Source organism: Siphateles boraxobius, unplaced genomic scaffold, assembly GCF_051911475.1.
Source record: "Siphateles boraxobius isolate OS27281-9 unplaced genomic scaffold, OSU_SipBor_1 66, whole genome shotgun sequence".
Lineage (NCBI taxonomy): Eukaryota > Metazoa > Chordata > Actinopteri > Cypriniformes > Leuciscidae > Siphateles > Siphateles boraxobius.
The window spans coordinates 2915443-2940657 of NW_027509193.1; the positions used below are offsets into that span (position 1 = coordinate 2915443).

The 25215-nt window shown below is 37.1% G+C and overlaps 1 protein-coding gene across 1 annotated transcript in view; it reads right to left on the bottom strand.

Annotated features, from left to right (window-relative positions):
- The window catches only part of baiap2l1b (BAR/IMD domain containing adaptor protein 2 like 1b), a 90388-nt gene extending 69436 nt beyond the window's left edge, over positions 1–20952 (bottom strand). The window contains exons 1-3 of the mRNA XM_077211667.1: positions 20619–20952; positions 9280–9355; positions 7694–7780 (exon numbers count right to left, since the gene is read on the bottom strand). Of these exons, the coding sequence (XP_077067782.1) occupies positions 7694–7780; positions 9280–9355; positions 20619–20669 (214 nt within the window). The 5' untranslated portion in view covers positions 20670–20952. The remainder of the gene's footprint in view (positions 1–7693; positions 7781–9279; positions 9356–20618) is intronic.
- Positions 20953–25215: the final 4263 nt, after the last annotated feature.

Sequence of the window (25215 nt, forward strand, 5' to 3'; positions counted from 1 at the left end):
TTTTGATAATCGATTAATCTAACGATTATTAGAATGATTAATCAACTAATCGTCGATTATTTCACCAACTAATCAGTAAGTTTGGAACGATTATTCAGCTTAATTTCATTAGTTAAAACATTGAGTTATACATATTCTTACTATAATATTAAAAAGGAAAATCAGTTCAGCTTTTGAAATAGTGGTTTTAATGAACTTTGAGCCAACTAAACAGGTCATTCTCTTTAAGTTTTCAGATTTCGGTCCAACTTAAATCACACACAAATGCTTTCTAAGCATTGTTGAATAGGCCCACTGCTTTTCTTAGAACTGAAACAGAAAAAGGGACATTTACTTCAGGACACAAAGAATGGTAAAATATTAATCTGCAAACCATTATTATAAGTATAAAATTACAATCTTTTTTTTTTACATGACAATTGAGCTGACAGAGACGTTCTCATTCACCTTTTAATTTACAGTATGAAAAAGTAACTGCCATGATATTCTTCCTAACATCTCTTTTTGCAGTCATGATTATGGAACAAAATACAGGCAAGTGATAAGACTATAATACCTGACAGTGTTACAATAATAAAAACAGCCCTGACTCCTAAGCTCGATCAAGCTTTATTCTATGCAAAATAAGTCATCACATTACTGTAATTATATTATTATTGATAATATTATTACTATTATTAGTAGTATTGCATTCTCTAATAAAGATATTTACCGCTAGTTAGTTAGCTCTAGCTGGAGAACACTCAATTCTCACCGGCTCCTCTTTTGCCGGGATGTTTCCTCTGTAAGTGCTCCAACGTGCATGTTGTGCTCCCGTGAAAAGCAAGTTCCGCCTTGCATGTATTGCACACGACAGCATTCTTGTTTTGAAGTTGTGTGAAACTTTCCCAAACCTTGCTAGTTCGGATTCGTTTGCACTCCGTCATAATTCGACGCTGTTATTTCTTTTACCAATAGCATTTGTAAGGGCTGCATTACACTGTAGCGCCACAGCGTCGTAGCGGTCAAATCGCGATATTGCGCGCCCTTACATTAGGTCACGTGGGATCAAACGACTACTCGACAACAAAGATATTTGTCGACAATATCGTCACATTAGAATGATTTCTGAAGGATCATGTGACACTGAAGACTGGAGTAATGATGCTGAAAATTCACAGGAATAAATTACATTTTACAATATATTCAAATAGAAAATGGTTATTTTAAACTGTTATAATATTTCTCAATATTACTGTTTTACTGTATTTTTGATCACAAATGAAATGCAGCCTTGATGAGAATAAGAGACTTCTTTCAAATACATTAGTAAGCCTTACTGACCTCAAACTTTTGAATGGTAGTGTAAGTGTTAACTTGTAAGGGTCAACTGCAGGGAAAAAAAAACTATGTTGGAGTAACTATTAATTTAAGACTGCAGAGTCCACTTTTTCTGTTGTCCTGTAACCAGTTCAACATGAGCACAATCACACTCCTAACTCACATATCCACTTAATCTGGATGACACTGATCTAGGGATGTGCGAGACTAGTCGAGTAAACTACACCATGTTCAAGATACTGTCATGTTAATGTTACATTTGAAAAAATAACACATTATATATAAGTATGTATTCTGGAGCAGAAAACAAAATCCTACATTTGACCTCAGACCTTGCAACTGTTTGTTTGTTGATTTTAATAAATAGGTCTCTATTGGCTAATGTTGAATGCTTAAGTTTAATGTACAATGATCGTAATCCAAAGCCAGCACAGTGCATGCATATAACCCATTTTTCAATGACACTCAATTTGGAATTTGCCTGTTGAACAGACTATTTTTGACTGTCTTCTGTGGGTTTCTTAAGCCCTATTCGCACGGGATTAATACTATCTGGGGACCTCGTGTGAAATAGAAATGACCCACCAACATCTGAATTTCGTGTGGCGCATTCGCACGGGATAAGCAAAGTCTGCGATTTTACTCGAATTACTGACTTATCTCCCGGATATGATGTCAGTAGGCTATTGTTTGGAAATGTCTTGTCGTTATTATAGGTCTAGCTGTATGATATATCATAAACAGAAGAATGTGCCTTACCGCATGCTGCTATACATGTCATTCATTTCCATCTAACCATTATTTTTGCTCTTCTGATGATTTCTGCTTTCACTTTCTGCAAATTGTATAGTTGTATGGTGTATAGCGATATGACCCACTACCCAAAATACTATCAAAACACTCCCACGTGTCCTCCATTCTTTGCGAAAGATGGATAAAAAGGCGCACAGGAAACAAAAACCTTGAAAAAATTATAAACGACCCTGCCAAATCACAGAGATGCCGATTCGCACGGGACTAATATTATCACAGGACCTCGGTGTTCGGCGAAATATGGTAGGTCATTTGCAGTCAAATGCCACGACAAAACAAGTTGCCTCCTACAAACAGCGACGGTGCCATCATTATTCTTAGCGAGCGGGACATCACACTTGTTGGGCTTAATGGTTTAAACACAGGAGGACAGAGGTGTTGTCTTTGATGCCACTGGTTAAGAATGAAAGCATCTCCATCTCTCTGACACCTGACCTCGTTGTCAATCTGTCCGTGACTCTCAAGACTATCTAATGTCAGCTCATCTGCCTGAAGACGGGTCCGGTTTCAATTCAGCCAAGCAAGAGCTCAAGAAGCTCCAGTCGTTGAGGAACACCGGTAATGTGGAAAGAGAGGCCTAAGTTTGGACGTTATCTGCCCAAACAGAGGCAAGTTTCTGCTCTTATCACCTACGGATAAGGAGGGCATTGTGTTAACAACCACTAAGGCGATGTCCAAATGTTACGGCCCTCAAAGGAAAAGGTCAAGGAAAGGTCATCCAGACTACAAGATGAAGGAAAAAAAATCAGTCACTTTGAAGCATGAATGTTGATAAGCGTTGGTAAGTTCGCACACAAACACCATGTACACTGATGTTTTTAAAGATCTGTGCCCGGTTGCATAAAGCACCTTAAATGTAATTTTCCCTTAAGAACGCCCTTAGGTTTCCCTTAAACTTAAGGTGTTGCAAAAAATAACCCTTAACTGTTACTTAGGGTGTATAACGTTTCAACTCCCAACTAAAGAAACCCTTAACAATTTCACTTAAGTATCTATATTTCCCTTAAGTATACTCAGAAAAAACGATAAGTGTTGCATAAAGCCCCATCAACTGTCATTTTTCGAAGTTTAACATAAGGTTTGGAAAACTTCATAAGTGTTACACGCAGCGAGTAGGCTCAGTCCAAGTCTTCTAACGAGACGTGATTGGCCGCTCTATATGACAAACAAATTAAAATTTTGAAGGGTTTTTTTCACATATAAAACACATAAAGCACATCTTAAATGGTTAACAGAATCTCAAACATGCGTCACGAGCAAGAACAAACCTCATTGGTTTGAGCTTCCGAACCAGCCTGAATCATATGGATTACTTTTATGTCTTTCAATAAATGGGAAGAAATGATGAGCAAATATTAAAAATATCTTTATTTGTGATGTCATTTCAATTAATGTCTTATGGGTTTAGACCGACTTGAGGGAATTTTCAATTTTGCACAAACTACCAATTTGAGTTTCTGTCTCGTCCTTCTCTTTAATATTTGGTTTTCTTTTTTGTTTTCCTTATCCATTTTATGCTGTTTTCCATTAAACTTACCGCTATCTGTAATAACAAATAACGTGTTCAAGGGCTTGGCGGTATATCGAGTTTGTACAATATATCAATATTTTTTTTCCCACGATATGGAATGAGGCAATACCGTTTATATCGATACAGTAGTTTGATACGAGCACATCTGAAAAATAGTGGAGTAAGTTACGCAGTGTGAGCTCCTGCAGTGAAAGAACAGTACAATTTGTCCTAAACATGACACAAGCTTATTAAGCGCTTCAAAATAACTGGTAAGATAGTTAACAAGTTTAAAGCAGCTTGCCCTGTCAGATGCTCGGACAGATAGCCTACTGTTAGTGACTGAAAGATAAATACTGGCGCTGTTTAATGCGTTTGAGACGTGGTGCTTTCCTCAGTGCATAACTTACATTTCACAGGTATATTTTCCATCTGTAAATGTTCAAACAAATCAAACAAATATGTCCATTTCACTGTCAGGAGAGGACGAGCTTCTGCAAATGAATCTCCGCTAAAATTCAAGCTTCCGTTAATGAGCGCCGCCGCGCGCATGCGCGCCAAACAGACGAGCACAATAGAACAGTAGCGCAATAATTCTGACTAAAATACATATTACTAAAATATTTGTTGTTGGAGACAATAAATGTGCCATATGTGGAATTTTAAATCTACAAGTATATTTTTATGAAAGTGACATTATAATGGGGTAATCAAATGCAGGCTAATATAATTAGTTTGTGTTTTTGTTTTTATTTTCATTTTTAGTTTAGCCTTTAGTCATTTTTAAAAACAAAAGCATTATTTTTGTTTTAAGTTTTTAATGTTACAATGCTAGAATGTAATGTGATTTTAACCACCTTTTTGCACATAATATATTGCATAGCCTACATTACATTCCCTATTTGTTTCCATCCTTCAATATCAACATTGTTTGGATATCATTGAGCAGTATGTGAAATAACATTTTTTTTTTAAATAAATGCATTTTCTTTATCCAAATAGAAAAACGTAGAAAGTACCGAGATATACAGTATATCGTATATCGCCATTTAACCAAAAAATACCGAGATAATTTGAAATTCCGCTCAGCCCTAACGTGTTCATGGCAAAAATAGATTTTTATAACGGCAAAACCTGGGTCGCTGTGGTGAAACACTTACCGATTTCCTTTGGAGAACAGTTCAAGGGATTATATGCAACACCTTAAGTCGTTCCCTTAGCTGAGGGGAAATCACGTCTTAAGACTCATACTAAAGGGAAAAACTTTAGGTGCTTTATGCAACCGGGCACGGATCACAAGTAGCCAGCCGAGGTGCATTACTACATTTCCACCTGGTAGGTTACCACCAAATTTGATAAAAACCTATGTAGGTTCAAGCAGGAAGTTCAACTGGAATTACTGACGACTCGTTTGTCATGCAAGAAACATTTAAGATGTTTTAGGGAATCCCAGGAGTACCCAGACTAGGGCTGCAACGACTAATCGATAAAATGGATAACTATCGATAATGAAAATAATCGACAACAAATTTGATTATCAATTAGTCACATCTGCCATTATCGCTTTAAGCCTTGTTTATACTTTTTGTTTCATTACATTCGGTTTCAGCCAAGAATTTTCATACCTTCATACCTCGTACAAGTTAGCATTTTGTGCTTTTGTAATTGTTTATTGTCATTTTTAAGTTTGTCATTTTAATTTCTTCTTTAAAATAGTAAGCAATCAATCAGTTGTTTTTAGGTTTAGAATGTGATGTTTGTATTTGAACCTTTTTTATGCTTATAATGTACAGCATAGGCTACATAGATACATTCACTATACTTGTTTTCATAGGCTTTATGTTACACATTGTTTGGAGGACAGCATTGGGCAGGATGTGGAATAACATTGTTTAAGTTAATGTATAGCCTAATCATTTTTAGATTTTGCATCTGATTATATAAAAAAATGATTGACAGAACTAACAATTGTTAGTTGCAGCCCTACCCCAGACATTCCCAAAACACCTCACACCATTTCTGCGGTATGCAGAATGTACAGTATATTGTACGCATTATGCAAATGATCTGCATGCATGGAACACATGGTTGGCTTACTATATTTGCCAAACTGTGCAGTAAAAAAGGGAGCTCACTGTGTGCAATACTGTATCCCACAATGCACTTGACCTGCCTTAACCTTCCATTTCCAGCTTGACTAATGAAATGAAAATAATATCAGCTTCTCATTATCTGATCAGACTGCCGAGAGAAAAATCCAACTGGTTTAAAAATGCAAAAATAGAGCAGCCTCAGTTGAAATTATAATAGTCTATGTTGGCAGAGCAGATTTCGCTGGGTTTATCCCAGCCAGCATGCACACGAAATCCCTGCATGTGTAATCGTGCGTGACCTTGCAAAGTCAGTCTCCTAATTTGCACTTGTGAAATAGGAGTATTCGGCTACAATTCATGCAACATACGCACAAGAGAATCTGGTGGAATCTCTCAGTCCACTTCCTGCTGTTCATAAGTCCTGCTCTGGGATGAAGCGACCCAAAACAACTGGTGTAGGATCAGTCTACCATCGGCTTAAACCTTAACCAATAGCAAAAAGCTGTTTCTAGATTGGCAGTAGCTCATAAATAATAAAGTATAAGTTAATTGTTTATCATTTTTATCTTACTGTCTGCAGTCTACAGTGCCATGGTCTAAACATTTTTATCAATGTAACGGATGGATTGAAATTAATTAGGTTATGGTAATAATGGTAGAATTAAAAGCAAATATCAAAGTACAAGCGAAGCCATGCGTTTTTGTAAGAAAAAATATCCATATTTATAACTTCAAAATCTATAAATCACCGGCTTCCGGTAACAACCGTACGCGAGTCGAGTTCCGGCAGATAAGTGACCTCTGACCCGACGCATCATAATAAAAATCAAAAATCATAAGGTGATTTTAATCTTTGTTTGAACTAACCATTTCATTTTGAACTCTCAAAGTGAACCAGATTGATGCATTTTACTTTAAGTGAACAAAACTGTCTAGGCGGAGGTTGGCATGACCCTGGACACCCCTAAAGGGACAGAGGTCCACCCCACATCCTAAAATCTAGGGGAAACACAGCACTCTTATCATGTATAATATTTTTTAAATGACATGTACGCATAATAATTCAATACCACTGCAAAAAGCAATTAGCAATTCATGTTTTCGAATTCAACCTCCTACTCTACAAGAATATTTAAAAAGCACCACCATGACTTGCATACTAGTGTGCTGAAAGTGCCATTAATGACCACCACATTATGTCTGCACTTAAACTGCTAGAGCACCCCCTGCTAATTTCAGAAGCACCCTCAGTAGTGGTTTTCTGGTCCCGGGACAGCACTGTACTGCATACAATGTAGCATAGTGTTGTTTGAAATGTTTATTCCATAGAAGGCAAGTGTCGGTATATGGTAATACGATATCACAACTTTTTTGCATCTTATTTCAATATTGTGATAATGCGGTATACCGTGATAAAAGCTTAAGCAATCATCGCAACATGAAAATGTTATATCGTCACATGCATACATTAGTAGCACATACTGAGTGGTGTGTTATTTGAAAAATTGTCAGAACGCATTATGCAATCAACCCTGATTTCTCAAACAGGACACGAGTTAATAAATGCAATATGATCTAGCAGATACAATGCCAAGTCAACAAACATGCCAAACCGAACATTAAACCGAAACTTGGATACGTAACATTCTTTATGGCACATTCCTGTAGGTTATCACAACGTCAGATTATGACCCATGTTATCTTTACACGATAGAGGAAATAGTGATAATGAAAGATTAAAAGTCTATTTGTTTCTGATTGTTCAGTACTAATGACAACCACATGAACTACCCTAGATGTATGTTTTTTTCTTTCTTTTGTGAACTCTATAAGAAAGACACCATATAATCCTCTTTAACATTTTCAAATCTCTACACATGAGAACTGGCACTATAGGAAGAGTAAATGGGAAAAGTGCTCATGCAGTTCCCAATAAAAAGCATTAGCCGTGACTCACCCAGTTCCCTGGACACTGGAGACACGGCTGCGTTCTCCCCGATCTTAGATACAGCATCAAAGTACTGCTTCCCAGCCAGAGCCATGGCTGCAAAGCGAGGATAAGAATGTGTGTTATTCTACTGAGGTGGAATAGAGAAAGACATGCATTTCACTTTCTAGATTTACAATTGCACATTGTATATTAGTTATAAAACAATATAGCTGCATTGGATGATCACCATTCTTACTGTTCTGATTCACAAGGCATCTTGTGTCCATTCAAAAATCCACAGACAAATTTAAAATAAGCATCTTATTATCGTTTCATCAATCTGCACACGTCTCATTTGTTATCACCATATTATAAAAAAGCAATTCAAAAGCAGCAGGGAGGAGAAGATATTTGGATGGAGCCCAATAGTGCTCTGATGTCTAGACACGTTTTTAAAAGCCAACACAATAATTATGTTTACATGTGCATTAATAATCAAAAGGGACTTAATCAAAGTAAGATGACACGAGCAAACCTCTTCACTCTCGTTTACGTGCAATTTTCATTATTCTGATTACTCACTAAGAATTGTGGTTTTGTTAAATGCCCAGCACAAATTTTTTCAGTGACGCAATGTTTTCGACCATCGTTACATCGCATTATTTCCTTCATGCAATGCTGTCAACATCAACTCAGTTTTTTTTAGCACCCCAAAAATTCTTTACCACTATGTTTACGAATCTGCATGAAAACATAATTCGTGTATGTCACGAGCACATGTGCACTTTGGTGGAATAGATGCGAATAAAGTGTACCCGTTTATTGTGATTAAAATTGGCATAAGCCACATTTTTATTGATTATGGTTACTATGATTATGAGCTTAATTGCATCAACTTGACTGGAGTATTGCTTTAACATAAGGTAAAGTTTAATCGCAATATTGTCTAAATCTCACTATGATTGCATTATGAGGGTGCATGCAAACGTAGTCAATGGCTTACCACCGGGTTTATAGCAGAAGAGGGAAAACTCAAACCTTTTCGGTCAGTCTAGGCACAACCGGCTGTATAAGAGATGTTGTGGTTAGTCTGCGATCATGGTTATTATGTCTAACCCGATTCCTCAAACAGTAATACATTGGTCAAGGTTTGATGAAACCTACCCTTTGCTCAGTAGACCTACTTTTTTTAGATTGACGTAACTAAGTAAGCAATCTGAAGAAAGGCTAAATGTGGGAGTGGGTGATACACAAAAAAGGAAAGGGAAGTCAAAACTCCATCCTTTCCATAATTCATCTTGATGTTTTAGATGTCATGTATCAGTCGTTAGGTCTACCCTTTGTTTAGTTTCCATTTGATGCCGAAAATTCAGCTTTGCATCTCAGGAGTAAATTACATTTTAATATTCATAAAATTAGATCCAATAAATGCCCTGGTGAGCAAAGAACTTTTGACAAGACGTGTATTTATAATGTCATAATCTGTCAGTCTGCTCTCTAGATATCAGCATTAAAAACTATTTATTATTACAACCACTAATAAATAGAATGTAGAGACAATGCCTAAAATATAGACTAATACTATATGGAAGCTACTGAATGGTAAAGCTCACCTGAAACGGCTTTCTCGTAGCTCTTTCCCAGGTTTATGAGGTTACGTAACCCCGGGTTGAATTGATCCATAACATTCTGTGAAGAGGGATTTCAAACAGAGGAAATGGTTAAAAAGTTGGTATGAGCAATCGTGATGTAATCATTCGCAATCATAACATTGCGTGGACTGAGACAGTTCTGTCCATGAAACAAACTCTTCAGTCCCATTGTAAAGTGTCTCTGGTTTAATGTAAGATGCATGCAGGGGAACATCAAAGTGCAAAATGCTTCAGCTTTGCAACATAACATATTTAGGTATGTTAGTATGCTGTTGTAATTCTACAGGTGATGAACATGGAGATCTGGCATCTACTAGGGCTTATTGATTATAACAGTTTGTTTTCAGACGATAATCATCAATATCAAAACATTACATATTTCTCACATAGCCCTTATACACATTTACTCGCATGCAATAACATGAATTCAATATTTTTAATAAGCTAGTTAGTAAGATTAGGAATAGAACATCGATTCTTCTTGATAGCATTCTTTAAGCGCAAGACGTAAGAGTGTAGTCTCGTATAGTGCACGGACACATACACATTAATATCTCACAATTAAGGGTGTCACGATTTCGATTTTAAATCGAAATCGATCGAAATTAATTCACAAACTCAAAAATCGAAATAAAAAATGGAATCGTCGATACTGCCACGCCCCCATGTCGCGCCCGTGATGGAAAGTTCGTATCGTTTTACTGACTCTATTGTTCAATCTCGTTAATCAAAATTAACTAATCTTTTTTCTAGTCATTTCAGGGGCTTTAAATGTTATACCTTTAACAGGCAAATTCCCCGAACACATCCAACGAAATCTTGATCATATTCTGAATTAAGAAATCATTATAATGCAGTCAAAAGTAATTTACAGGGAACATTAATACTTGACCTTCCGAGTCTTTTGTTCATTTGTCGCGTGACAGAGGCAATGAACGGATCGTTCATGAACGACTCATCACGGCGGTGGAAAAAAACACACGTGTTGAAAGGCTGTGAGTCCTCTAACTTGGCCCGAGCCCGAACTTGGCCGATATTTCCCGTCACTATCCTCGGGCCAGGCTCTTGATCTATAGACGTGCACTCCCAACGCAATAGAGTGCGGCGCGGGACTAGATTTGATGGCCGAGTGCGAGGCGGGCGGTAATGCACTCACTCTGTGTGTGCGGGAGAATAAAAAGATTTGCGGGACTCCCGCAAACTAGAAATATCTATGAATAAAACATATAAAAACTAATACATTTTTTTCATCTGTTGCAGAAAAGCAACAAGAACAACTAAAACAAAATAGAAACGATTTACAGGTCAGAGTTTCTATTTATAACATGTTTGCAGCGTTGAGCGATTTAGCCAATCACAGACATATGTGTTGATTTCTTGAACGCAATGACCAATCAGAAGCATTTAAGATAGACTCCCCTCACCGCTCAAAACGGACTTTTTGTTCAGTGCTGAATTCTGTAAGTTGGCAAATCCTCTAATTATAACAAACAAAGTGTAGGCTATATATTATGAAAGATTCATTGTGCAGTCAGTTTCACTGATAATAACAGAGATGTGTGAGATTGCGATGAACTGATGTCAGCTTTTTAGGAGCAACAGCAACCTGTGCTTAAAAAAAAAAATCGAGAATCGAATCGAACCGTGACCTTAGAATCGAAAATGTAATCGAATCGAGGATTTGGAGAATCGTGACACCCCTACTCACAATTATCCTTCTAGTTAATTTATAGCATCAAATAAACATGAATAAACATCAGAAGAATTGTTGTTTCAACCACGGAAAGACGTCAGTAGGTACACACCTTTTTTCAAGTTCAAATATCCCCGTAAACTGTCGGTTTTGTCTTAAACGGTTGATAATGAAAAACAGTAGGCCTATGTCTATTGAATCAGTGCATTGACAGCCTTTACCTGCTGCCACCATTAATGTTGATCAAAGAACAAAAGAAAAAGAAAAATCACTCACTGAACCTTTCTAACTAGAATTAGCTTCATATTTTTTTGCCTTGTCTCTGTGCTGACTCCTCCAACGGCAACATGACTCTGTATGCGACCTTGAGAAGCGTTCCCTGTCAAACATCATTTATCCTTACTTTCGTCATTTTGTTAAATTGTTTTTTGGATTTCTTGATCTTTATATGATTTTTTTTATTTGTATGCTATTCGTTTTTATACAATTTTGTTCTGCAGACGAAAAAATGAAACTATCCTGTAAATTCAGAATAGCAGAGATATATCCAATTCAAAAAAATAATAGCCTGTAATCAAGTAGCCTAGGCATATTTTATTTTGGTTTGCCGGCTAATAAAAGTTCATCAGAAAAACAAATGGTAGAAGTAACTTTACCCCTTTCTGAATATTAAATGTTGCACATAATAAATAGGATTAATCAAAAAGCACAAACATGACCATTGTAATTATAATTACAATTTTGTTATATTGCAAACGGATGAAGAAATTGCGTTGCTTTAAATATCTCATGCATGCGTTCAGAGTTTACAATGTTGGCATCTCCGTCACAGCAAGCTATATTGGTCACGACCGTTTCCCCAAACCATATTGTCACAAATTTGTGGTTCAACCATGTTTTTAATTATGTCTCGCACATGGTGGAGTAATAACTTGTTTTAATGAATCTGTTTGAGACAATTAATGCCAGATGTTTTTATATAAATTACAGACATGGCATCTGTGGACTAATTATAATTTTTCTCAGTTATTTTGCTTTATTTACAGATTCAATCATAGGCTCGTTCTTACACACTAGAGCACGTTTACACATGCGCACTGTTCAAAAACGGCGATTTATATCTCTTGACAAACTAAAAGACATGATTTACATGTCTGTTTATTCGAAATAAAAGATATAGATTGTACTGCATCAGCTTGCTTAAAGGATTTATTGAGTCCACGTCACTCAAACAAGAAACTATGCTTCTAACCACAGGTCAAGAGCTGTTGTTTCAACCACACAAGTAGACATGTGCCGGTATTCGGTAATGCGATAAATCGCGGTAATGAATATGCACAATATTGTTATCGCGGGGACTTCGAAATACCGTGAAAAATAATAGATCCGAATTTAGATTTTTAGAACGCGCATCAGCTTATTTTCCATCAACCGCTTAAAAAACAATGCGTATATGCTGCGCAAAACACATTTGCACTTTGATGTAAACAATCCCCACATCACATGTATAAGCACTGTGTGCATGCAGTGTGCACTCTAGTCTAATGTAAACAATCCTCACATGGAAAAGAAGCACGGCGGAAGGAGGAACGCTGCCGACTATTTATCCCCCGCATGGCTGCCAACTCTCACGCATTCAGCTTGAGACTCACGTAATTGACACTTTCACACGGTCTCGCGCCACACATCCATTTTCTCACCCAGAGAAAAATCGCGGAGCAAAGAGGACACTGACACCGACAGACTAGACAGAGCAGGTTACTTTTGATATGAAAAAAATATCAGCTCTCAGGTTTTATAACGAAATTCAGACAATAAATACTGTTTTGGTGCTTGTAAATGACGTGACAGATTGCGCGCCTCAGATCAAGTAAACCGATCATCTGTTACTTTTTATTAAAGATACAGTACAACCCACCGAAAGGTACGTACTTTCGATCAATCAGTGTTTTTCAACCACGGAAAGAGGTCAATAACACTGCAGGAGAACAATTATGTCACAGAACGTTACATTTACCTCAGGAAAGCCATTTAATGTTAGTTGACTATAAGAAAATAGCTATAGAGAGGAGTATTTTGCTAAATATGTGCACTATATTATTTTAATATATGTTTACTTGTCATTATATAATTGTTATTATAATGAAAATTACGGCATATTACATTTTTATATTTATATTATTATTATATTTATATTGTATGCATTATATTTAATTTCTCTCTGTATGTTTACAGCATTATGTGAGATATATTTTTTCTTGAGCAAACATTTAAATGCAGGCTATCTACTGTAGCCTACCTAATATTTATCCAAATGAGTCAATATTGAATCAAGATTGAAATTAAATCCAAGAATTTAATTGAAATCATGAAAATTGTGTTAAGAAATAATACAAACAGTAGCCTCAGTAACCATGTAAACATTATAACATGTTGTCACTAAAAAATAAAATTAATGTTTTGACAATCACAATTACACATTGTGATGCAAGTTTTTTTTTAGATACCCCCAATCCGTCTGTTTCTCTTGTGCAATTAAAATATCGTGATAATACCGTATACCGTGATAAAAGCTCAATCAATTAATCGCAGCATGAAAATTTGATACCGGCACATGCCTACGATGCTGTTAGCAAATTTTTATTTGCAAATGTTTTGGGAAACAGACTTGTTAAGTTATGCGGATGACGACGGAACTTGCGACCATACTTGGGAAAACGCACTCCTGTCTGCTTACGTGGTAGACGCAAATACGCGTTTCTGATTCATATTAGATTTGTTTCCACATATAAATGAGGCCTGAAACCAAACTGAGAATATCGGAATTCTGCTTAAAAGTTCCTGGGTCATATCCGATCCATGCCACGTGGAAGAAAAAAAATAAATCGGAACTGGGTCACTTGAACCATGTAATTGTAAATGTGGCCTTAGAGAACTTCACATAACTCTGTATACACATCCTCTGAGAGACCTTCAATTGGAAATTGAGAGTGTGAAATATCCAGTCATGACTCGACCCACTTGATGCTTTCTGTAGAGGTTCTCACCGGTTGCACATCTGAGGGTTTGAGGTGCTGTGCCTGTTCCTCTGTCAGGAGCGAGAGTGTGTGTGGAATAAATATTGCATTCAAATTCATCCGCACCCCTCTACGTGCCAATATTGCGAACTACCTCGAGTCGATGACACAGTCTGGTAGTGACATAATGGGAATGACAAAGTTTGGGAGAATGAAGCTTCACTCAAAAAAAATAAGCTGTTGAACGGACTTAATTAAATTAAGGAAAGCTTTTCCACGAAAATGATTTAGATTTTTCCAACAAAATCTAATTTGTTTGAAATTATTTGTTGTAATCTTGTTGTATGAACTTAAATTAATTTAGTCATTCCTGCTTGATAAAGTTTTGTCAGGTTGACTAGCCTATATTTAATTTTTGCCCTGCCTAAAGTCACCAACATTATAATTTTGGCTAATTTGACTCTACAGTAATTTCCAATGATAGGAGCTTCTAGTGTTCAGTTTATTAAAAGCACTTTTTTACAGAGTAATATTGAATATTTCTTATTCATGTCTGCAAATGAGGTTTAATGCATGTATAGAGTATATTGAGAGCCCACAGCCCAAAACTAAACACAGTCACCACAAAATACAAAAACATTACAGAAAGTCTTCTAAGTTTCTAACATTACTGAATATTAAACATTAACATTAACTAACAACATCTTTCCATTTACAGAATAACACATAAAATAACACTTTAAATCCCTAAATTTACCCTCCTAATGCAGTCCCTTGCAAAGCATGCTGGGAACTACAGATTCACTGCCCAGTTAGTTGTCGACAAAAATGATTCATGTAGTTTTCTCACAAATTAATTAAGTAAACTTCAGTTTTAAATATATTAGGTTGATTGAACACAATTAAATTAAGTTGTGACAAAATATTAAACAATTTTGTTACTCTTGCTTATTTTAATTAATTAAATTTAACAAGAGGCAAAAGTTAATTTTTTGAGTGTTGAACAAGTTGAGCACTTGCAATTAAACTACTGCCCAATGTGTTTTAGTAGTTGCTAAAGCTGCATTAGTTCACTGCACTATGAAGAGAGCAAGCAGAGATTTGAATGAGTCACTAGTGAGGACTTGGGCTTGGTTATATTTACTGAACTTTAAGCGGCATACATGTGCTTACTTAATGCTTACTAATCCTCACCTCAGCCCACTCCTCTCCACTCCGACACGTATCGAGCCGCCTGAGACTCGGTATGACAGGAGGCACAGCTGATATTATACTGGAATGAAACTATATTGGAATGACGCACTTATGGACAGATCTGACGTGGGAGCAGGTCTGATAATAAACCTCAATGAAAGCGTTCATTCAGTGCCACAGCTATACTGTAAAATCAGGGGACCACAAAATAACTGTAAACTCAAGAAAATGTTATTACAGGTCCGTCCTGTTACGCCTGCACTGTAAATAACAAACAAACCTTTTTTTTTTCTGGTTAATTACGTAACAAACTGCTTTAAACCCATGTTAGACCAACAGAATTCACCGATACTGTTGTCCCAACTAGTTAAACACAGTTGTCTGAACAAAGAATTTCAAATTTAATAAAACTGCTGAAACATTAAAGGGATAGTTCACCCAAAAATGTAAATTCTGTCATTTTCTCACCCTCATGTTGGTCCAAATCTTTTGTCATGTTGTTGACAAAAAGTCAAACACAAAAGACAATATTTTGAAGAATGTCTGTAGTCAAACACTTTCGGTTTCCATTGATTTCCATTATATTTTTGACCATACTATGCAAATCAATGGGAACCGAAACGGTTTACCAACATTCTTCAAAATATTGTATTTTGTGTTCCACAGAGTAAATTTAGGGTTGTGTTCACACTAGTTCGGTTCTCTTGGTTCCTTTGACCCGGAACGAAAAGTAAATGATACATTTAGCCCTGGTTCACTTAAGTGTTCACACTGTCATTTTAACACCAAACCTAAAGATAAAAAACAAAAACTTATATATTTTGCAACAGAACATCCAAAACAATGCTGTGTTCTGGGCTAAATGTGCTCGTTGTATGTGCGTAGCTACATATGATGGTATTTTGACCAGCTGATAACTCGTGAAGAGCTTATAAAATGTGTAAAGGAGTCAAAATAGCTTCAGGAATCCCCCGTCACACACACAAACAAAGATCTGCTGCGAGGAGATGCGGTTCTGATGCCTGTACTGCACTTTTGTGACATCATTTCTTGTTTTTGGTTTATGTATTTGGTCCGTGTTGGGTTTCATATTTCCCTCGAGTCACACCTGAGTTTGTTTGGAAGTGGACCGAGACTCGGCCCGCTTGTTTGGTGAGCACCAGGGTTCAGATGGCAGTGTTCACACTTATTCAAATGAACCGCACTAACAGAGCAATCACACCAGAGTTCATTTTAATCAAACCAAACATGCCAAAGACATACTGTACATCAGTGGTCTTCAACAAGGGGCCGGGGCCACAAGGAGGCCTCATCAAACTTCCAAGGGGCCCTCAAGATTACTTAAAATTATTTAAAATAAGACAAAACAAGCAATATAGGCTAGGAACAACATGAGGTTGAATAAATGATGACAGAATTTTCATTTTTAAATAACGAATTATGCATACTGTTATGAGATTGTTTTACTGGTTGCTGTCTTTATTTACATTTTTGATGTTTTGTCATTATTTGTTGTGTTGTGATGTAAAGTGCTCATCTTTCTACATTTGTTTACAATTTTCACTGAGGATTATGTGTCACATGTTGTTATCTGTGTACAACCTTTAACACTATTTCTCTATATATCTTTGCACTGTAGGATGATTACTCCTTCATAGATAAAGATAGCATAGTTCACTTCACATAAAGTGATAGTTCAACAAAAAATGAAAATTAGCCTAGCCCATTACTCAACCTCAAGCCATTCTAGGTGTAGGATAAGTGTACCCATTAAGCCAATGTAACGATGAAGCCCACTTTCAACTCTAAAGTCAAAAAAAAAAAAAAAGAGAAAATAATATTTTATGCTGCTCATTATTTTAAACAATCAAGTGATTTGTTACTTCCCAAGCATTTTTTATTGCATACCAATCACATTTGGCAATGTTGAGTTAGCCCCACTCGGACCTCACACAGTCACCCCAAAACTTAGGTGTTTCGGGACCCTTCAGAAATCAACACATTTTGCTGCAATTTTCAGCCATTTCTTTGGTAACTACATTGGTTTTATTGTAAAATAAAGAGGTAAATGTATTGTTTTTTTGTGTATAAATAAATAGTACTTTATCATTTTATATAATTTTCCTTTAAATGGAAAGATGAGTTTTATTAGCTTGCGTTCAAAGCTAATCTCTAGGTCAAACCATTAGCCTTACAGAAAGATAGACTGCCAAAGAATTAAGCATGTGAACTGCAAACACTAAATGTTTTGTGATTCATTTTACATTCATTTACAAATAAATACATCATAAATTGTTTTGTAGAGAAGAATATTTTCATAAATTAACTTTTTTTTCAAGATGGGCTTAAATGGTACAGTGCCACAAAACGCATGCAAACTATAGCCAACACAAGCTAACCTTGAATGAAAAAATACTTAACATTTCTCAATGTGGGTACAATGAAAATTACTATGATACTAAGTCCACAGTATCTAAGTTCCATGCATGTATTTGTAAACATTTCTTACATTTTTAAAGGAAAGCATTGTCTTTTTTCACCATTACTCACTGTGGAACCATTTAAGCCCACCTTATGCGTTTCAATGAGGAATCCCTCTAATTGCAAACTTTGATACATTTTCTGAAAGTGTTTAATGATAACATTTCTTTATGTGCTTTTACCTTACTAACCTCTCAACCTCACTTACCAACTACATTAATTTACACCTTTATTAAGATAGGCCTACAAATTACACACATTCATTCTAATGAGATAGAGCCCGTTTTGTCCTAGTCCTTTATGTATAACCGGGCATAATTCGGGACCCAAGCCGATAACGCTTGAGATTCCGGGCATGGAGAGGTCCCACAGGGAGTCCCTACATTCCCCGCAGTCCTGAGCCCCTGGGACCGTCCGGCTCCGTGATACCGCCACTTCCTGTCCAGATTTGACCGGGCAAAACTCGGGACCCAAGCCGAACTGGGGCTCAGGACTCCAGGCATGGAGGGGTCAGCCAGTGGGCCCCTTATGCCAGGATTATTGAGCCCTAACTCGGCATTCTTCCCGAGATATGATCACTTCATGTGGAACTTTGATCAGGCATAACTCTGGAACCAAGCCGACCTAAGGCTCCATACTCCAGGGGGCCCACTTGGAGGCCCCCCTAAGCCCAGAGCCTGGAGCCCAAACTCGGCTTCCTTCCCGAGATACATCAGGTCAAACTTCCACCTTTGAACAGGTATAATTCCAGAGTCAAGCCGACCTAAGGCTCCATACTCCAGGGGGCCCACTTGGAGGCCCCCCTAAGCCCAGAGCCTGGAGCCCAAACTCGGCTTCCTTCCCGAGATACATCAGGTCAAACTTCCACCTTTGAACAGGTATAATTCCAGAGTCAAGCCGACCTAAGGCTCCATACTCCAGGGGGCCCACTTGGAGGCCCCCCTAAGCCCAGAGCCTGGAGCCCAAACTCGGCTTCCTTCCCGAGATACATCAGGTCAAACTTCCACCTTTGAACAGGTATAATTCCAGAGTCAAGCCGAACTAAGGCTGCATACTCCCGGTGTGGGGGGCCCACTAGGAGGCCCCCCTAAGCCCAGAGTATGGAGCCCCAACTCAGCTTCCTTCCCAAGATACAAAACTTCCAGCTTGACTCCAGCTACAACTCCAGTCAAGCCGACTTAAGGCTCCAGACCACCGGACACTAACACCTACCCATCCCACACAGGGTTCTAATCAAACATTAGCAAAAGGAATTGTTTTAATACTTCTCTGTCACTGAATAAATATATTGATGTTTTACTTTTAAAATCAATACAATTTTATATTTTGTGAATCAATGATGATGTGGAACACATGTGGGCTTAAATGGTGCCAAAGTACCAATAAAGCCCTATACTAATACCTAGTACTAATTAAAGGCCTTCTGAAGCAAAGCGATGCGTCCGTGTAAGAAAAATATTAATATTTAACAAAGTATAATTCTATCTCCCAGCCAAACGGCCATATGCAGTCTACCTGCGTCTAAAGCCGTTTGGAGCACTTTTATGATGGATAGATGCATTTTTATGGACTTCAAAACAGAAACAGCAATTCACTGCCATTATAAAGCTTGGAAGAGCCAGGACATTTTTTAATATAACTCTTATTGCATTCGTCTGAAAAAAGAATGACATATACACCTAGGATTGACATGAGGGTGAGTAAATCATGGGCTAATTTTCATTTTTGGGTGAACTTTCCCATTAAAGTAACCATGAAATTAAAATCAACAATTCCTATTTTTTGTGGAATATTGCAGTATTTATTATAAGCTATTAATCCATGCACATCTTTTTTTTTTTTATATCGCCTCCTAATCTTACATCAGAATAACTTCCCCTGCAGCTCTTCTCTTCTCTGATGATGCGTTTAATGGCATGAGGGCGGGGCAACCTGTCACTCACATTTGATCCACCAATAGCAAACCACAACCATCCAATCAAATCCCCTTGGACAAAATCAACTCCTAAATTCAGTGTCCTATAAATAGGAGTTACCAAAATGAAAATTAATACATTTAAGAAAGCAGTTGAGAGAATTTAAAAATCTAAATGCATCACATTGCCTTGACTTTTTAACTTGACAACACTTTCTCTTTTACTGTGTGGGGTCGACTGTATGATATCATATCAGTAGATTTGTCACGAAAAATGTTGAGAGCAAGCTTGGGTCATATTTCAACCCAAAATAATACTAATTATCATTCCTTTTATATTATAAAGAAAATTAAAGGGAAAATTTCAGGATTAGGGCATTACTGTAGAATGCCAAAATACAATATATACTATATATATGAAATGTGATGTCACGTTTCCCCTCACTTTGATTCAGACAAATTAAATTTGGCTATATCTTGTTGTGCCAATATTAAGGCTGTTTTTGGCTAGTTTTAAAGGGAAATAAAGAAAATGATTCACATAAGGGTGGAGTGATGATAAAATAGGCCTACATTCCCAACAGGCAAAAAAAACAGTATCAGTATACGTGTGTGACTAAATCCCAGGATGATTTAATCAAGGACTCAGATCTGACTCATTTGGGTGTGTCATTAAATCATTTGAAAACCATATGTGCTGCGGTTAAAACCCACCTGTTGCTCAAATGACAACCCGAAAATTTGAATAACCTGAAGAGAATCGTGTTTGTCTTCTTCAGCAAACGACCCAGTTTGACAAAAAGTTTCCTGACATGGTTAACGTTAAAAGTTTCTCAACCAGAAAATTGACCACCTCAATCCAGAAACGTCCTACCTGTCAACCTGTTATCGACGACGTGTTTGAAATGTCTTCATGTGGACGTTTCACGTTTAACCACTGTGACCTCAACAGGTGAATAATATTGGTGTTTTGTCCTGAAGTAAGCGTAATTTCTCTCACCTTGTAAGTGCTCTCGGTCAGTTTGTTCACCTCCTCCGGGTCGCGCGACATTCTTCTGCCTCTCTCGCGACAAGAGCGCCTACTCAAATGTCGACAAAGACTCTCCCTCTCAGTCGAGAATTAATCCAAAATAACTCGGACAGGGCAGCACGCTTATCGACTCCCGAAAGTCCTCATAGCAAGACGGCCGTCTACAAGACCTGTGCTATAGATTTCATATAGAAAGTGGCCGCAGTGTTACTCAATAACGGACAGGTTGAGTTGAGCTGAGAGTCGAATCTTTGCTTCAAACTTATGAGCGCGTGAATGAGTGTGTGTCTGCTACGTCAGGGGCGGGACAGATAAGGTGAGGTGTGGGACGTCACGCACGGTCCTCTCTGACAGGTGCACTCGGACAGAAAAAAACATAAATGCTGACATCTGCTGCTTATTGTCGATATTGCAGACATTTGAACATTCACACAGAGTCTGTTCTTGCTTTCAAGAAAAACAGCGAGAACACAAAAATGCACTGAAAAACGGGAGAAGCCGAGTGCAAAAACTCGCAAGTGTAGGCTACTGTTCTTTTACTTTTTATTCACGTGACATTTGTGTGCACATTATTAATTATTAATATTATTAATGCATAATGTATAATATAAGGTGATGGTAACCCATTAGTAATGAATCAAGTGTTAATACATCCTATACTAATAATTTGGATCAGTATAAAGTGAAAAGTTTGATAACTACCTAATATTGAGTGAAATCATTGTAAGCTTTTGAGGTTTTTGTAAAGTTTTGGATAGTAATGACTCAAGTGTTACTACATCCTTCTGAGTTACTACCGTAATTATTTATATCAGTAGGCTATTCTATATTGAAGATCACGGAAACACACTAGTAAATGACTAAAGTGCTACCAAATCCATCAGAAGGAATTACTATTCAAAATCTTACAAAAACCTTAAAATCTTACAATGACTTCAGTCAATATTAGGTAGTCATCAAGTTTTTCACTTTAGAATACTGATCCAAATGATTACTAGTTCCTTTAGAAGTATGTAGTAACACTAACAAGTCATTACTAGTGGGTTACCGTTACAATTTATTATAAATTATGCATTATTCATGTTAATTATGAACCTATAGTTATCTGGCCAAACAGTGAATCTCACCTCCAAAACTCATTCAGACCAACAAAACACTTCATATATGTCTCAAAATAAACTCGTTCCACCATAACACTGGCAACAATTCTCATTCAGAAAACATACATTTCACTCATAACAGACTGAACTGAAAAATCACTTACAACAGGGAACATTTCATAAATGTTGAACTTTTATTCATATTCATTTCATTATATTCATTATATGATAAGAATAAGACCTTTTCATGTTATTAACTGTATTACAGCATAAAGAATGAATGAGAAATGCACCAATTTGTTTTTACCCAATATCTTTACATAGTCATTTACATGCAAACAAAATTAATAAGTTGAAACAACAACAACAAAATTCTGAAACGATAATAATAACAAAAAAACAAACAAACAAACAAAAAAAACATGTCAAGTATAATGGCGTATGTGCAGTATTGGAGTCCAGCTGTGTCTGGAGGTCTTTCTGTGTGCAGTTTGTATGTTCTCTCAATGTTGACGTTGGTTTCCTCTGGGATTCCCACTCAATCCAAAGACATACAGGAAAGATGAAATGGAGACTGTAAGTTTGCCTGCAGGTGTGTGAGTGTGAATATGAATGTGTGTGTCTCATCCTGTGATGGACCGGCCATCTATCCAGGGTCTTTTCCTGCCTACGACCCGAGACACAGGGAAAGACTCCAGCCTCCCCACGACCCTACAGGACAAGCTTCACTTTTGGAAAATGTATGGATGTACAGTAGTCGTTCCTGGTCTTGGGATTCATGTTGGTGAATGTGACTGTGGAAATAAACAGACATGAAACAGTGTGAAGAAAACTGACAAGATAAAATGTATTAATTTCAGTAATTACAGTTTTTCTGAATTGCTTAAACACTATACCCCATTCTCTGAACCAAATTCTCAATAGCCTAAACAAATTTGTCGAATAAATCACTCTTTCTGTAAAAACTTAAACACGTTCAGGCAGTACAGACACTGTTTCCAAATCTCATCCACTCTAATCAGATTCTCACTCACTAAAACACATTTTGCAATGTGATACACTTGTGTTTCAGAACACTAAACACAGACAGGAAAAAGTTAAACACAACTAAAACACAGTTGTCATCATTTACACACAACAACTCAAAATTGTTCACAATAATGATGTGAATAAACCAACTGTACATAGTACCAGTCAGTTCAGAGTGCCAAAATTGACTCAAAATGTTGCACTGAATGTTGATACCAACAATGGAATGGAAACAATATAAGAGGGAGAGGAGGAAGAGTATGTGTAAGAGGTGGTGAACAAGGAAGAAGAGGACGAGAAAGAGCAAGATGTGAACGCTGGATCCGGCACACTAGAAGGTTTTTCCCTTCGCCTGGCAAGAGACGACATGTTTGCTAATTTGAGTCACGTGTCGTCTAATGAGTCGATCATGAAATGTAAACATTAGCATTTTTAAAAAACAAACATTGTATCCACCTTATTTACATACGAAGTAAGTGAGCAGCTGCATTTTTTGCAGAATTATATTTGGACAAACTATTTCGTACTACAAGACGAACAGTGATGTATGCTAATGTCAGATACCTTTCGTATTAGACTCACTGCTCACACGTAGAATGATAATTGTCATCTCAATTTACCTAAGTTAGAGCGTGCAAGGCAGTTTTCATGTATTCCTCAGTTCAGTAGTGACATATGTGGGATCCACTCTCAAATTGTGTTGTTGACATAACCATTGCATGGGACAGATATAAAAAAAATTCCAAGTGATAACGCTTTAGCAATGTATCTATATTGATCTAATAGAATTTCAGCCAAATATTTCAGTCTTTCCCAAATTTCTTAAAATAATGACTCGTAAATCTAATGTTCGTGGTACAAATGCCTTATTTGTTTAAGAAAGGCAGGGTTCCCATGGGTCCTTGAAATCCTTAAAGGCATGTGAATAAAAAATAAATTAAAAAAAATAAAAGATTTTCAAGGCCCTGGAAAGTTCTGAAAATAAACATACATAGAACAGGTCCTTGAAAGTGCTGAATTTATATTGTGCAAGAAGTTTTCTGGAAAAATTCCATATTATTCCCTCCGGTCCACTAATGTGTTATTTCGCCAACACTTCGTGGCCTATGCATACTATCTTGCTTGATTTATGTTAGTTACGCGCATTTACGCGTTACATTAAGTGTTTCCAGCGTGAGATAGCCTACTTTGTGTTGTATGTACGTTGCCATGACGTTCACGCGCTCAAAACTGTAACAATGTAACTTACAAGGTAACACGATGTAGCATAACCTTGCTTTCACTCGAAATGTGTGCCCACATTAAGTCCTTGAATTTAAAAGTATTGGACCTGGAAAGTCATTGAAAGGTCCTTGAATTTGAAGTTAACCAAGGTGTGGGAACTCTGGAAAGGTGTTTTACAATCTTGCATTTGAAGCAGGAGTAAAATACTAGCATACCGCAGCAGAGATATGTATTAAGATACAGGATCAGCCAGATTTTACATAAGGTAACTGCGACTTAAGGATAGTGGCCATGAGAACATGTTCATGAGAAAACATATAGCCATTTAACTGGGGCTATTACTTTATTTACCAACTTCCAACAACACTTTTTCAAGGCTGATGTTTCATTTACTCGTGCGTGTTTGGGCTCGGTCAGCTGAATACTCGTAGTCACACTTCATTATTCAGCCGTTGTCCAAATGATTTCACATTTACAAATAGGAATATAGAAGGTGACAATGACAATTATCAAACAATTTTAAGTCATTATACTATTTGCTCAGGTGGTTGTGGGGGGTTTCTTTTCTCATCTTTATTAGCCTGCAACGTGTTACCATTTGTTAAATCCAAACATAATGCGCATTCTAATTGGACATGTTTGAGCTTCGACTCAAGCACACATAGTCACAGGCCAATAGAGTTAAGCCATTCGGCAAAGCAGACCTAGGCACACATAGTATTATAGGCCACTAGAGCCAAGCCTTACTGCCCAGACTACTTAGTTAACAGTACGCATAAACTGGTATGTATATAAATGCTTGTCCATGATCGGGTGTCGATGTCATACAAGGGATTTGTTATGAATGGTCCTGGAGGCAAGTAGTAGTGAGAACCCAAATGCAACTTTAATTAACAAAAACAAGATCAAACATAAAACAAAGGCAAGAAACAGAAACAGGAACAACGACATGAAACACCTAAATACTAGACAAAGACACAGGGCAAACATAAGGGCTAAAATACAAAGACTAATTGCAAGACAAGGAACACCTGTGAACAATAATCAGACGATTAACAAATGAATAGACACATGGCAGGATCACATGACAATCAGGGAATCACATGACAGATAAGAACAAGGAACAAGACACAAAACCCACACCGTGACATAGCCCCACCTCAATGGGCGGCTCCTGATGCCCAAGCCTTACGACCCAGACTACTTAGTTAATG